General features: G+C 43.8%; 1 protein-coding gene across 2 annotated transcripts in view; it reads left to right on the top strand.

The window, feature by feature from the left end:
* LRRIQ1 (leucine rich repeats and IQ motif containing 1) overlaps positions 1–14,645 on the top strand; it is a 332,917-nt gene that overhangs the window by 32,029 nt on the left and 286,243 nt on the right. For both annotated transcript variants that reach the window (XM_077471833.1, XM_077471832.1), the window contains exons 6-7: positions 124–198; positions 1,920–3,101. In XM_077471833.1, the coding sequence (XP_077327959.1) occupies positions 124–198; positions 1,920–3,101 (1,257 nt within the window). The remainder of the gene's footprint in view (positions 1–123; positions 199–1,919; positions 3,102–14,645) is intronic.

The following is a 14,645-nucleotide window of genomic DNA, read 5'->3' as shown; positions in this document are numbered from 1 at the left end:
GCTCTTATTTCTGTGTATTCTGAATGCTTGATCAATTTAATGACAAAAAAACGGTATATGCAACTAATGTTCTCTGACTAATTCAGCAATCTAAATAACAAATTGAAATGTTCTGTCTTCAAGGAGCAGCAGGAAAAACTAGATGCAGATTTAAAAAGAAAGAATGATGCAATGGCAGAAGAACTTAGATACCACCAGGTAAACTGTATAGGAATAATAAAGATGAAGGCATGTATGTTGACTCTAGTTTTCAATTCAACAATTTGATATGGATGCTTGTCAAAGAATTAAAAATGTTAAGATTAACATATATACTGCCTCTCGGCAGGTGGGCCTTGGTGTCCAGCGGCCGCATATTTGCGTGCAATAGTGCAAATAGAGCTGTGCTAAGAGTGCGGGCTCTGCACACACCTTACACAGTTACTGGTGGAAAACAGCCAATCAAGGCAGTAACATGACCATAAGCCTCTCTAGATCACTTCAGGCTTGTCCCTTTTGTAGGTATAGCTATGTAAAAACATTAAAAATAAGTGCATATACTGTTTAGAAACAAGTAATACACTGTCTTACCCTGCTCTACACATGCTCAGTTGCTCTCCATTTTTAGGCACTGCCGAGTCACTATAGGCTGGCCTTCTGAGCCCTTGTACACATGGTCGGAGATTCCGACGGAATATGTCCGATTGGACCGTTTTGTCGGATATTCCGACTGTGTGTGGTCTCCATCGGACTGTTTCCATCGGAGTATCCGACAGACCAAGTTTTCCAACTTGTTTGTAAAATTTTCTGACAAAATGCTCCGATCGAACATACTCCGATCATGTGTAGAGAATTCCGAGTGGACAAAGTGCCACGCATGCTCAGATCAAATTCCTACATCAAAGCCATTGGCCTGAACGTAGTCCTGTCGTAACAAAATAACGTCATCATGTTCTGAACGATCGGATTTTCCGTCAACTTTGTCCGACCGTGTGTATGCAACAGTTTCGGACAAAATCCGACGGATTTGGTTGTCAGAATGTCCGACCGTGTGTACAAGGGCTTACAGCCTTAAAGCGGTATTAAATCCTCCTATCCTTTACAGCCAACTAAGCTGCTTCAGTTTGATCTGCAACTGCCAAGGTGCTGCACATGTGATCAGCTATAACACCAGCCATTTGATGGTTTGACAGTTTGGTTGAGGACACAATTAAATGTGACAGTTAGCATTCCAGCTTCCAACTGTTTTTGAAACCGTTAAATCAACAAGTTTAGTTCTGCCTTGAGTCAGTGCTGGGGCTCTAGGCTCTATCGAAATGGCAGCCTCCGGCAAGAAGAGACAGTAGCAATGCTGGAGGTAATTTACAGCATACTCTAATTTTGGTAGAATAATTATTAATGTGAAATGTATGTTCCTTGCTAAAAACATTATTGTTTATCAATTTGTAATGGGTAAAGTTCCACTTTTATTCACAAAGCTAACACACTCATTCTAATTCTAATTTTCTAAAAAGTGACAGTTATTTTAATTTTAGTGAGGTTTGAAAAGTAGTCACGTGGATTGAAAATAAAAATCCTATATCTGTATAAAACTTCATAGAGCCTATTGCATGAAAACAGAACCACAGAGCCTTTCCAATGCAATGGAATATTTATACTGGATCAGCGCTTTCCTCAAATGTCCCCAATTAAATAGATGTTGGTTTATGTAGTATTTTATATGTGGCATAAGTGTGTGTGTGTATATAGATATGTATATACAATCTCATAGCTATTTCCTCAATCTAGATTGCTATTGAAAATAAATTGTGATTGCAATATACAATGTTGCTCATTGGTAATGTCTACTAAAACACACACTTGTAGTTTGATAGATAGATAGACTTTAACTTCTAGTTTATGATTCTTTTCATTTTTTTTTTCTATGCATATGTTTTAAGAACCTAGTTGAAGAAATGGAAGCAGAGTTGGTAAAAGAGCAAAACATTTTTGAGGAGCAGAAAACCAAAGCTAGAAAATATATGAAGGAACTACAGAATAAATCAGCTGTTAAAATCCAGGCAGCCTTCCGAGCACATCGAATATACAAAATTTACGCACCTGTTCTAAGACAGAAAAAGGAGGAGTTGAAAAGAAAAAAAGAAATGCAGGAGAAAATGGATCTGGAAAAGAAAGCATTGGAAGAAAAAGTGAAGCTGAAACTTGAAGAGAAGAAACAGAAAGAGGAGGAGAAAATACTCAATGAGGAGATTGCAAAAAAGAAAATAGAAGAAGCCAAGAGACTAGAACATTTGGAATTGGAGAGGAGACAGAGAGAGTATGAGAAAAAGAAAACAGAAGAAAAACAAAGACTGGAGAAAGAAAAGATCCTAAAACTAGAAGCAAAAAAGAAATCTGAAACTTTAATTAGCATAGATGCGTCCCACAATGAAGGTCTAGGAAAAATAAAGCATGAACATTGCAATCTTTGTCTGGAAGTAACTGAGAAAACCATGGAAGACTCTTGTGAGGATAGACAAAAACAAGCACAACACAGTGAAATGGTTGAAATGAATATTGAAGAGTCTTCTAAAGAAAAAATACTAGCAAAGCAATGTGAGGAAATGCATTTCCATGGGTGTGCAATTAGTATCAAAACAAGAACCGATTTGGAATCAGAAATAAAGGCAAAAGAAATCGTAAGTAATAACTTATCTAGCCCCGAAAACAGTTCTTTAGCAACTAACAGCGATTGTGAAGTGAATGGAAACAATGGAGCATGTGCCATACCTACTCTAATACCCAGGATACAAACATCTGTATTAAAGGAGACTGCTGAGGTCATACGCAGTGACACTGCCCAGGGTGGACAAGCCAGAGAAAAGAACACAGGCAATGACCTTCAAAATAAGTCCCCAGCTTTACCTATGACCTCAAGACCTCTTGTACTACCAGATCACATTGAGGAGAAGAGGTTAGCTTGGATTAAATCTTGTAAGCCATGGTCCACAATTTTGAGAGAAAACCGAAATATTAAAGTTATTAGAAAGACAAGGCAAAGGAAAAGCTCAGCAGCAAAAAACATTCCTCCAATAAATACAGCCCTCATCCTGAAAAATGGTCCATGGAATGACCTGCAACAGGTAAGATTTTTCACAGTTTAAAAGTTAACCCATATTTAAAGATAAATTATTGCACCTAATAGTATACCTGCATGCACCATGAAGTGCAAGAACATACATTATTGGAAACTTCGAAAATAAGCCTCTGGAAACATCCCAGCCCAACCCAGTGTTTTTCATTTTTTAGTCATCCTAGTATTAAATATTGCATGTATTTAATGTTTGCCTCTCACAGACAGCAGAAAAAGGTCTATATTACAGCTTTCGGTGTTCTTTAGGGTGATACACTAAGGTTCTGTTTTGACCCAAATAGCTAAAGATCATATTATACCTGTATGCCCTTGTACACACGGTCGGACATTCTGACAACCAAATCCGTTGGATTTTGTCTGACGGATTTGGTCCGAAACTGTTGCATACACACGGTCGGACAAAGTTGTCGGAAAATCCGATCGTTCAGAACGTGGTGACGTTATTTCATTACGATGGGACTATGTTCAGGCTAGTAGCCAATAGCTTTGGTCTAGGAATTTGATCTGAGCATGCGTGACACTTTGTCCGATCGGAATTCTCTACACACAATCGGACAAAGTCCGATCGGATCATGTTGTCGGAAAGTTTTATAGCCCTGCTCTAAAACTTTGTTGGTCGGATATTCCGATGGAAACAGTCCGATGGAGCCCACACACGGTCGGATTATCCGACAACACGGTCCGATTGGACATTTTCCGTCGGAATGTCCGACCGTGTGTACAAGGGCTATCAGATGCATTTCAGCTTATTCGCCTCTGTATCTCTCCTAGCAGGTACAAAGCTCTCTAAATTAGTCAGTTGTACAGAGACAACAAAACAAGTGTCATGAATCTACCCATTGTTAAAAATATGTTTGTAAATTAAAGTGGTTGTAAAGCCTAAACATATTTTACCTTAATGCATTCCTTGCATTAGGGTAAACAATGTTTAGGTGTCAGCATCCCACTTCACCCTCCCTCCTTTTACTTACCTGATCCCTCATTCGATCCAGCGCCGTGCACATCTGCAGCTCTTCTCTCCCCTCACTTCCAGGTCTCACTAGCTTTGCTGGGGCACCGAGAGCCATGGGCTGTCATTCAAAGCCAATGATGAGGGAGCAGGGGGCGGGGCCGAGTCTCACTGTCTGTGTCAATGGACGCAGCAGCGGGACTCGGAAACGAGCATGCATGAGTGCCCCCATGAGAAGCGACTTCCCATGGGAGCACTGGACATGGGAGCACCAGGAGCGCTAGCAGGGGACCCAAAAAGAGGAGGTTTGTGGCTGCTCTGTGCATTTCCATTGTACAGAGCAGGAAAGTATTGACATTTTTGTTATTTAAATAACAATCACTTTAACGGTTTTATGTAAAGAAAGAAATACACCAATCTGTTTGCAGCTTGTAAACCTTCCAAAAGAGATTTGGCTGAAACAGTTGTACTTTATTTCTTTTTCATACATCATGGGATACAAAGTTAGGCTAATGTGCATTACCTACTGGGTTATACGCCATCTCTAGGTGAGTGGACACTGGTAGACAAATCTTAGACAGGAAGTGATCCCCTATATAAACCCTCCCATACAGGAAGTACATCAGTTTTTTACCAGTGTCTGCAAGGTGGATGGGCACGTTTGTTTCAGGTCTCTAGTCCCACAAGCGGTTCTTAAATCAATCAAGGGATTGAGAGATCAGATCCATTTGACACAGGCTCTATATGCTTAAATAAATGGTACCTGAGCCTCGCAAAGAAGACACAAGATCCTACGAGGTTTTGCCTGTAATGCAACCTCCGGGCGCTGGACCCTGCGAAGTGGAATCCTGGACACCACAGTGCTAAGGCATTCCTGCAGGGTGCTGTACAGGTCCAAGATAGTGGACGCTAAACATGAAAAGGGTACCCACTCCTTGAAGGTCCTCAAGTGACAGGAACCCGCCATGATGGGTGACGAGTGGGCTCTTAGTTTCTAAGCTGCCCTGCGCCTGGACCAGTAAGTGAAACACCCTTACTTATTGTGGGGTGTCTCAGTGATTGTAGCAATCAGTCAAGCTAGCTAGAGGCTGGACACCTGTGTGTGGTGACCATACGGGGAGTTTTGGGCTAGCTGTGGGTGTTTGCAAAGTGTTCCTTTTTTTGCTTGTGTCTGGCTGTTTTTTACCTGTATGATGGCACGCGACGGTGTGCCATTTCGCCTCTTGGTTCACCATGGCGCATGTGCATTCGCAAGAGCACTGCTGTGCTCAGCAGTCTGGTTGACAGCCATGGCGCATGCGGCTTTCGCCATAGGCGTTATGCGCACTCGAAGCCACGCATGTGCCATAGCCTAATCTGGGCGCACAAAGATTTGCGTCATATGAGAATACAGCCGCACCCATTCACTGGGACTGCGTACGTGCATGTGCATGCATGCGCAGAGTGTCTGGCACACAGCCAGCTTATTTAAGCTGCGTATGCTAAGCATGCAGTGCTTCCAGAAGGCATCTGTGGGACACAAAGAAGGCTCTGAACCAGGCATTTTCATCGGTTCATTTCTCCTTACCCGGGTCACATGAGTCACCAGGTGTTGCTTGGCAAGCTAAGGTGCTTGGCAGGATTGTTGCATAGGGGCTTGGTGAGCCCTATTAAAGGGTCTCCCTTTTGAGGTGTGTTAATACTACACCCAGCTACTCCCTTTTTGTGGCTTGTAAATGCCTTCAAAAAAGAAGGGCGGGACTAGCACTACAGTGAAGGGCACACCTATGTCGCCCGTAGCTCCTGATAAACCTAGCAGTATCCCTAGTGTTGTATCCCCTGAAGTATCAGAGGCTTCTGGGCAATCTGAGCCGCTGCGCCTATCTGTTATGGTGCCTACAGTCAATGTTGCTGCTTCACCCTTTATTACCAATGATGAACTGTCCTCTGCCCTAGCCGGGTTATAGTACAGGATTTCTGGCATGATTGCCTCCATTCCACAGGGTGGCAAGAGCCTCCTAGTTTGGAGCAGGAATGGGTTGAGGATGGGGAAGAGCTAAAAGTTCAGCATTCTGTGGAGGGCCTTGCAGATGAGTCTGCTTCTGAGCAATCTAGACAAGTTGGTGTCTGCCTTTCAGTCGCAGAGGCTTTTGATCCAGACTCTTACCGAGATTGTTTGTTCTGCCTTTAAGTTGTCTCTTGCAGAGGTTACTACTCCCTTGGTCTTCTTTGGGGTGCCTGAGGCCTCTTCCGCAGGTCTTACACCCACTGTTGGAACAGGCTGTGTATGCTGATTGGGAACATCTTGACAGGATTTTTGTTTCTCTTAAGAGGTTTTCTCTTTTATAGCCTATGGATGAAATGTTTATTAAGAAGTGGAGCATGCCAGATGTAGATGCAGCAGTCTCTTCCTTAAACAACAACTAAACTTGTCTGGTGGATAATGCACAGGGCTTGAAAGACCCTGTTGACAAGAAATTGCAATCATTATTAAAGGCTTCCTTCTTGGTTCAGCTATTCAGCCAGCTGTTGCAGCAATTGGTATCTGCCAGTGGGTAAAGGATCAGGTCAGACGGCCAGCCAGGCCTAACCAGGAGGATGATCTTGCTGAAAATTAAGACAGATATTCCTTGAGCGCTGCGTTTTGCCGTTGATGCCTTAAAGGATTCAATATGGCAGATTTCTCATTTGGCTCTCTTGTCAGTACATATGCACAAACTTTTGGGGCTTAAGAACTGGTCACCCGAGCTTCCTTTTAAGAAATTATTGGCAGGTTTCCCCTTTCATGGGGAACATTTGATGATTTGGACAGATATATCCAAAAATTTCTGGCAGTTCTCTACTTCTGGTGAATAGAAGCACCAGATATCTCCTGTTTAAAACTTCAGGGACTGCTTCCTCAGGTGTCTCAGCGCCAAGCCGGTTCCGCTGCCAACAGGGTCGCTAGAACCAAGGGCAAGCTGCAAGGCTAGGACCAGAAAAAGCCCTGGGTCCAAAGCGCGTCTCAAAGTCCTATATTCCACCCCAATTTACAGTCTCTAAATTTGATGGCATGGCTATTGAAGCCAGGGTGTTAAAGGACTGTGGTATCTCGGGACCAGTGATGTCTACCCTAGTGAATGCTAGAAAAGCTGTCACTAGGAAGATCTATCATAAGATCTGGAAGACTTATATTGCTTGGTGATAATAGAACAGAATATTTCCTTTTAGAGGGGGACTTTCACTAACACCCCTTTCACACCAGGGCGTTTTGCATGCGCTATAGCGTTAGAAATAGCGCCTGCAATCCGCCCTAAAGAAGCTGCATTATTGTGTGTAGTGTGAAAGCCCTGAGGGCTTTCACACTACAGCGGTGCGCTCGCAGGACGTCAGAAAAAAGTCCTGCCAGCAGCTTCTTTTGAGCGGTGAAAGAGCGGTGTGTTTACCGCTCCTCCACCGCTGCTCCCCATTGAAATCTATGGGGCAGTGCTGTAATACCGCTATTGCGGCGTATTGCCGGTGGTTTTAACCCTTTTGTGGCCGCTAGTGGGGGGTAAAAGCACCCCGCTAGCGGCCGAAATGCGCCGCAAATACGGCGGTTTACCGCGGACGCAATGGGCGGTGTGGTGTAAAAGGGGTCTTAGGGCGATTAGCTAATGAGATATGAAGAAGGTGTAAAAAAATCTAAATCATTTAATGAAAAATATTTAAAATATACAGCACGTACACAAAATATATACAAACATATCATTGAACATCTGGAAATTATTTGGTACACAGATACAGGCACATTGTACAAGCCATAATCACACAAAGTCTGTTGAGATAAAGTAAACGAGTCATCATAATACAAGGAACATACAGGACATCAAGATTGCAAAGCTTATGTGTACTATGTGTATACCGGCACACATAATAGTATGATGGTTTAGATTTAATTCATAGGATCAGGTGGTGACTCGTGCTGGCCTATATATATATGTGTGTCTTGTCCTTTAATTTCAGTTCGCTGGCCCTGCCTGTCCCCCTTGAATGGCATGCATCAGTGTGTTTTACCCCCCGCTGGGTCTCCTGACGGCCTTTTGTTTACATTGTGTCACTTGGCCGGAAGTATTTCCGGGGCATGTGACCTATGTGTTTTGCATCGCTGGAGGATGACGCGCGGCGGCGCAGCCCATGCACTCGGGATCCTGGGCATGATACTACCACGTCATCCTTGTGACACGGGACGCTGCCCCCTTCCTATCTGTGTGGTGTTGGGAGGCGCTGTCTTCATGCCACCCTCTCGGGGGACAACCCTTGGCTCCCCGCCTCTCCCCACGGTGTCTGCATTCTGATTGGTCACACACCGATCAGCTGCATCAATTTAAATACTGTGCTGCCCTGCCGGTGTATGTTACCGGCGTGTCAGCAACAGCAGGCTTCTCGGTACAACCGGTGATTGCTTCGTTCATAGAATAATTGCACTATGCTGGCATATCTGGGGCTGAACTTTAAATTAAATATTACCATTATTACCATGCCCCCTTCTGTTGCACCCCCTCATGTCTTTCTGCTTTTGATATGAGGCTTGGTAACCTCTGAGCATTATGTTCATTATTTATTTTTCTTATATCTTTTTATTGGTTTTCATCCAACATAATAAACAAAAACAAAACAAAGCAAAAAGAGAAAACAGAAAAAGGAAACATAAACGGTTAGTCAAAACATTGGTCAAACATAAAAACAGTAGGATCCCCGTGGGGGGCCCATTTTAGGAATAGGGGGCCGTGGCCTGAAAGTCTGCTGGGCAAATAGGAAGCGTCTAATATATCTGTCATCATAGTCGGGTTGGAGAAGGCAAGATCTTTGCTGGAGGAGGTCTTGTGTGTGTTGGAGAAACATGAGTATGCTCTGGTCGTGGGATGTTTCCATCTCCACACCTCCGACACTCCCAGTGCCTCCGCCCACGAGAGCAAGTTGGTGCAAAATTGTTTAGGAGGGATGGGCCTGTCCAGGTCAGGGGCCTGGATGGCATCGAAGTCGCCCATGAGTAACATTTTGGCCGGGCAGTATGGAGTGATTTTATCCAGGATAGTATATAGGGTGGAGGAGTTGAAAGGGGGAGGGATGTAGACACCTACCATTATGTATCTAGTACCCCAGACAGTAAACACTATTATCACGTATTTGCCCTGGGGGTCAGTGGGAACCTGTTCTAATACACAGGGGAAGGATTTACTGATCAGTATGGTGACCCCCCTGGCATACGTGGAGTAAGAGACATGAAAGGCCCTCTGGATCCATGGTTTTCTCAAAGCCAGAAGTTTGCTGCCCATGAGATGCGTTTCCTGCAGAATTATTATATGTGGGGAATGTAATTTGAGGTATTTGAAGAGCACTGCCCTCTTGGAATAGAGTCCCCGGACATTCCAGGACAGCACACTGAAGGTGGGGGTATCACGTGTCGCCATTGTGTAGTGGTTTGGCGGGGAAGGAGAGGAGGGCCGAAACAATCGCTTGGGGGCATCTCAGGAGCAGCAAGTACCTGTGGCAGGTATGATTGTGACCAATGGAAGACCAGAAAAACAAAGAAACATAAACATTTACAAAACTTATAAACAATACCTGTAATGACACCGGGGTGTCAGACCTGCCCTTATCTGATGACATCCCGAAGAACAGGGGAGTGGTCAGATCGAGCCTATACCCAGAACTTACCAACAGTAAAACCCTTCAAATTGCAGTTAGCATGGTCACGTCCTGGACCAAATCAACCAAGGTGGGGGGGGGGGGGGGGGCTGCCGCAACCAGCAGCGGTCCTCACCAGGACCTGAAAGAGGGAAGGGGAGATGACTCAATGGGGAAGTGGGACAGATCCCTGTTTAGGGGACAAAAAAAAAAAGACAACTGTCTGCATAAAGGCTGCTGGAGCTCCTCAGGCAGGAGGAGTTGGTCTCAGTTCCAGGAGTAGGATGTAGTTTATCAGCTCAGGATGATGGTGAAGTGCCGCAGCGGAGAAGACCGTAGCAGCTGAGCTCAGGTGATGCTGGAATCGACAAGGGACCTAAAGGCAGACCCTCAGTGGAAGACAAGGAAAGTGGTTAGTCACAACATTGCGCACAACCGCCGCCGTTCCAGTAGGCAGTGCATCACTAATGGGTATCCAGCCACACCGCAGCGGCCTCAGGGGTATCAAATAAACGGTTGTGATCACCATCAGTGACCCTCAGCCTACTGGGGTATAGGAGACCAAAGCGAATTCCCTTTTCTCGAAGTCGAACATCCGTGAATGACTTGCGGCGCTGCTGCACCTCTTGGGAGAAATCAGGAAAGAAAGACAGTTTGGCATTTTCATACTTAATTTCCGGCATGGCTCAGGCCGCCACCAGGATGCGGTCACGATCCTGGTAGTTCAACAGACGCAGCAGGAAGGGACGTGGAGGAGCCCCCGGTCTAGGAGGGAGTGGTGGGACCCTATGGGTTCTTTCCACTACAAAAGTGGGTGGCGTGTCCCCTAAGTTAAACATGGTGGAGAGAAAATGTTTAGTAAACTCAGCGGGTCTGGGGCCCTCAGCTCGCTCGAGTAGACCAAATATGTGAATGTTGATGTTCATTATTTTTACTTTAGGTTGATCTGTCCTTGCTTTGTGAGGCTCCGTGGTTCATACTGTGCCGCTTGGCTTATACTGGCAAGATTTGGGCCTGCTGCTTATTACTGTCTATCCATGTTCTGGGTCCCCTGACCTGTTTTTGACAAGGTAGCTATACATGGCCCTTCTCTTTTTTCAGTGATTTAGATAGATGTGTCTATCATTGGGGGTGATCCTATGCCCTATACATACTGGGATACTAAATTGCCATTTTTTATTTTTTTTTATTACAGTGGGGTTAACCTGTGGGGCCTGCCATTGGGGTGTCCTTTGTGAGAAAACCTTTCCATCTGGTGGGGTGTGCAGCATTGCTACACACTGCATGCCCTTCATTGAATTGGAAACCGTTTTGGCTGAGAGCTGCAGCATTTTTGCAGATCTGGATATAGGAGAATACACACTGTCTATACAGCCTGTAGGTCAGTTCTTCAAGTATCTTACTAAGGCGCGTTGTCTTTTGTAACATGTCAAATTGCATTTTCACTGTACATTTGTTAATATGCATTCCATCTGTGTGTGTTTTTTATTTGCAGACTCTGTTTTGTATGTCTTGTGACAAATTGCATTTACCCCTGATGAAGAGAAAGTAAAATTTTTTGGTTAATCTCGAAATACGTTGGGTACCACTGCTGTGCTCACTTTAGCTTAACAGACTTTGTGCGATTATGGCTTGTACATTGTGCCTGTATCTGTGTACCAACTAATTTCCAGATGTTCAATGATATGATGTTTGTATATATTTTGTGTACGTGCTGTATATTTTAAATATTTTTCAGGAAATGATTTATACTTTTTTACACCTTCTTCATATCTTATTAGCTGTCCATCCTAAGTGAAAGTCCCCCTCTAAGAGGAAATATAATTTTCTATTATCTATTGTTGGGCTGTAGGGCAGATTAGCATTGTCTTGTGACATTCAGCACATTTAAAAAAAATTTTTATATTGCTTGGTGTGAAGCCAGAAAATGGCATCCTCGGAAACACGTGTTTGGGAGAATTCTCTAATTTCTACAGTCAGCTGTGGAAATCAGATTGGCTTTGAGTAAAATCAGAGGTCTGATTTCGGCCATGTCAGTATTCTTCCAAAGGCCTTTAGCCTCCCATTCGCTGGTCCAAACTTCATGCAGGGAGCAACTTGTTTGCTTCCCCCCCCCCTTAGGTCACCTATGTGTCCTTGGGACTTGAACTTGGTCCTATCTGTGTCACAGAAACAACCATTTGAGCCTATCAAGGAAATTCCATTAGACTTACTGTCATGCAAGCTAGCCTTCCTGATGGCCATCACCTCGGCTAGAAGTGTGTCGGAGTTGGCGGCGCTTTCGTGCAGGGAACCATACTTGATCCTTTACCAAGACAGGGTCGTATTACAACCTGTTTCATCCTTTTTTGCCAAAAGTGGTGTCAGCCTTTCATTTAAATCAGGAGATTATTTTGCCTTGTTTTTTCTCTCAGCCTCATTCGACGGAAGAGAGACAACCGCGTTCTTTGGATATTGTCCAGGCAGTCGAGGTTTATTTGTCTAGATCTGCGGAGATCAGAGGATTATACTCCTTTTTTGTTTTACCAAAAGGACCCAAGAAGGGGCAGGCAGCTTCCACGGCTTCCATTGCCAATTGGGTCATTCAGGCCTATGGTCTAAAACGTAAAGCTCCTCCCTTTAGGGCGAGAGCTCATTCTACCAGGGGTGTAGAAACCTCCTGGGCTTTTCGCCATCAAGTATTTGTGGCTCAGATTTGTAAGGCTGCTACTTGGTCTTTAGTGCATAGGTTCACAAAATTTTATCAAGTGGATGTTCGAGCAGCCGAGGACTCAGCTTCCGGTTGCAGTGTACCGTATAAGGTCTGATGGATATTGTTTGGCAGGGTGTCTCCCTCCCCTTAAGGCTTTTGCTCTGGGACGTCCCAGTACGTAATGAATATTGGCCCAACTCTGTGTCTCATGATGTATGAAAAATAAAATAGGATTTTTTTGTCATACTTACCTGTAAAATCCTTTTCTTTGAGTACATCATGGGACACAGAGGTATCTCCCGTCTTTTTTGAGGATTCAGTGCTTGCTACAAAACTTATGTACTTCCTGTATGGGAGGTGTTATATAGGGGATCACTTTCTGTCTAAGCCCTTGTACACACGGTCGGAGATTCCGACAACCAAATCCGTCTGAGTAATTCCGACGGATTTATTCCAGAAGAGGTCCGGAAGTGATGTTGCATACACACGGTCGGTCGAAGTTGTCGGAAAATCTGATTGTACATAACGTGATGACGTTATTTTGTTATGACGGGACTACGTTCAGGCTAGTAGCCAATAGCTTTGGTCTAGGAATTTGATCTGAGCATGTGTGCCACTTTGTCCGTCGGAGTAGGCTACACATGATCGGAGTATGTCCAATTGGAGCATTTTGTCTGAAAATTTTACCGGCAAGTTGGAAAAGTTGGTCCGTTGGCTATTCCAACAGAAACAGTCCGATAGAGACCACACACAGTCGGAATATCCGACAAAACGATTCCGTTGGAATCCCCGACAGTGTGTACAATGGCTAAGACTTTGTCTACTATTGTCTATTCACCTAGAGATGGCGTATACCCCAGTAGGTAATGAATATTAGCCTAACTCTGTGTCCCATGATGTACGCAAAGAAAAGGATTTAATAGGTAAGTATGACGAAAAAAAATCCAATTTTTTAAATAAACCGTTTTTTTTTGTTTGGTTTCGGTGAAAGTAGGGAATAATTAAGACCTCTATCAGGATTCTTTGTTTTTGTTTTTTTTGTCCTGTCAGGGAAATATCTTTTCACTTCCTGTCTCAAAATTGGAAGTGAAAAGAAACCTATCCAAAGTGAGGGTAAATCCCTCCTTCGTTATCACTAAACACGTTTTTTTATTGGACAATTTCCTTCCTTTTCCTGTGACAACTCCCGGATTTTGATTTACTCATCATTTCCATACTGGAGACAACGATCAACAGGTCAAACAGAGTGAGTGAATCCCTTTAGCAGAGACCAGAGACACAAGCAGCAATTAAAACCTGACAGGGTTTTTAACAATCCAGGGATTAAAGCTCTGTTGTCCTCTCATCGCCTGTTTTAACCCCTGAAAAGCAGCACCACAATGCTGTTTGGTGACCAGTACTACTCACTAAGTGCGATGGGGGAGATCATTTTGTGTACACCCCCATCTGCTGCTATTGCAGCTTAAGGGGGAGGATGCCCCTTGACTTCATGTTTTTACTAACTAAACATAGCCTTATGATTTTTCAGTTAGTTTATATATTTGTTTATGTTTTTATACTTGTGTTTACTGTGTTTTTTTATTTTTATTATTTATTTACTATTTATGAACAATCTTTCTTTCTGGTCCATTGACTGACAGAGGAAGTCCCTTTTGGGTTATATTGCTGACTACAGGAGGATTAGACACTGCCAATAAAACTGTAGGCCAGCCCGGCATGCTTCAGTTTCCTAGGAGGTTAGAAATCTCTACAGCCCTGCTATGTTAAAGTAGAAGTTCAGCCTAAAAATAACTAAGTCTAAATCTACTGGCAGCCATATTTTAGGACAAATCTATCTAACCCTGTAAAGCAACAATCTCTATATATTCCTTTTCTGCAACTCATCCAGTCCGGTCTCCAATGGCGGATGCTGTGTGGAAGAAACAGCTGACAACAGCTGGAAAATGCCTAGGAAGTGATGTCACTCACAGACTTACTATGGGGCTTCCATTGTCGGCTGTCTCTCCTGCACACGCCTACAAAGGGAAGCTGCTACTGACAGCTCGGTGTGGGACCAGACCGGATCAGATGCAAAAATGTATGAATGTATGTATAGCGATTTTTGCTTTACATGGTTAGATAGATTTGTCTTAGAATGTGGCTGCCAGTAGATTTAGAGTTAGTTAAATTTAGGCTGAACTTCTACTTTAAGTTATTTTTTTGCTGGCACTATTTTTCTACTTCATTGCGATCATCCCTACCTGGACTTTGGAGTACTGGAATTC

The sequence above is a fragment of the Lithobates pipiens genome, unplaced genomic scaffold (genome assembly GCF_037356315.1).
Source record: "Lithobates pipiens isolate NorthernLeopardFrog02 unplaced genomic scaffold, aLitPip1_a1.2 Scaffold_8, whole genome shotgun sequence".
Classification (NCBI taxonomy): Eukaryota; Metazoa; Chordata; class Amphibia; order Anura; family Ranidae; genus Lithobates; species Lithobates pipiens.
Note: the sequence above shows the minus strand (reverse complement) of the source record. Positions and strands in the feature narration are given on the sequence as shown.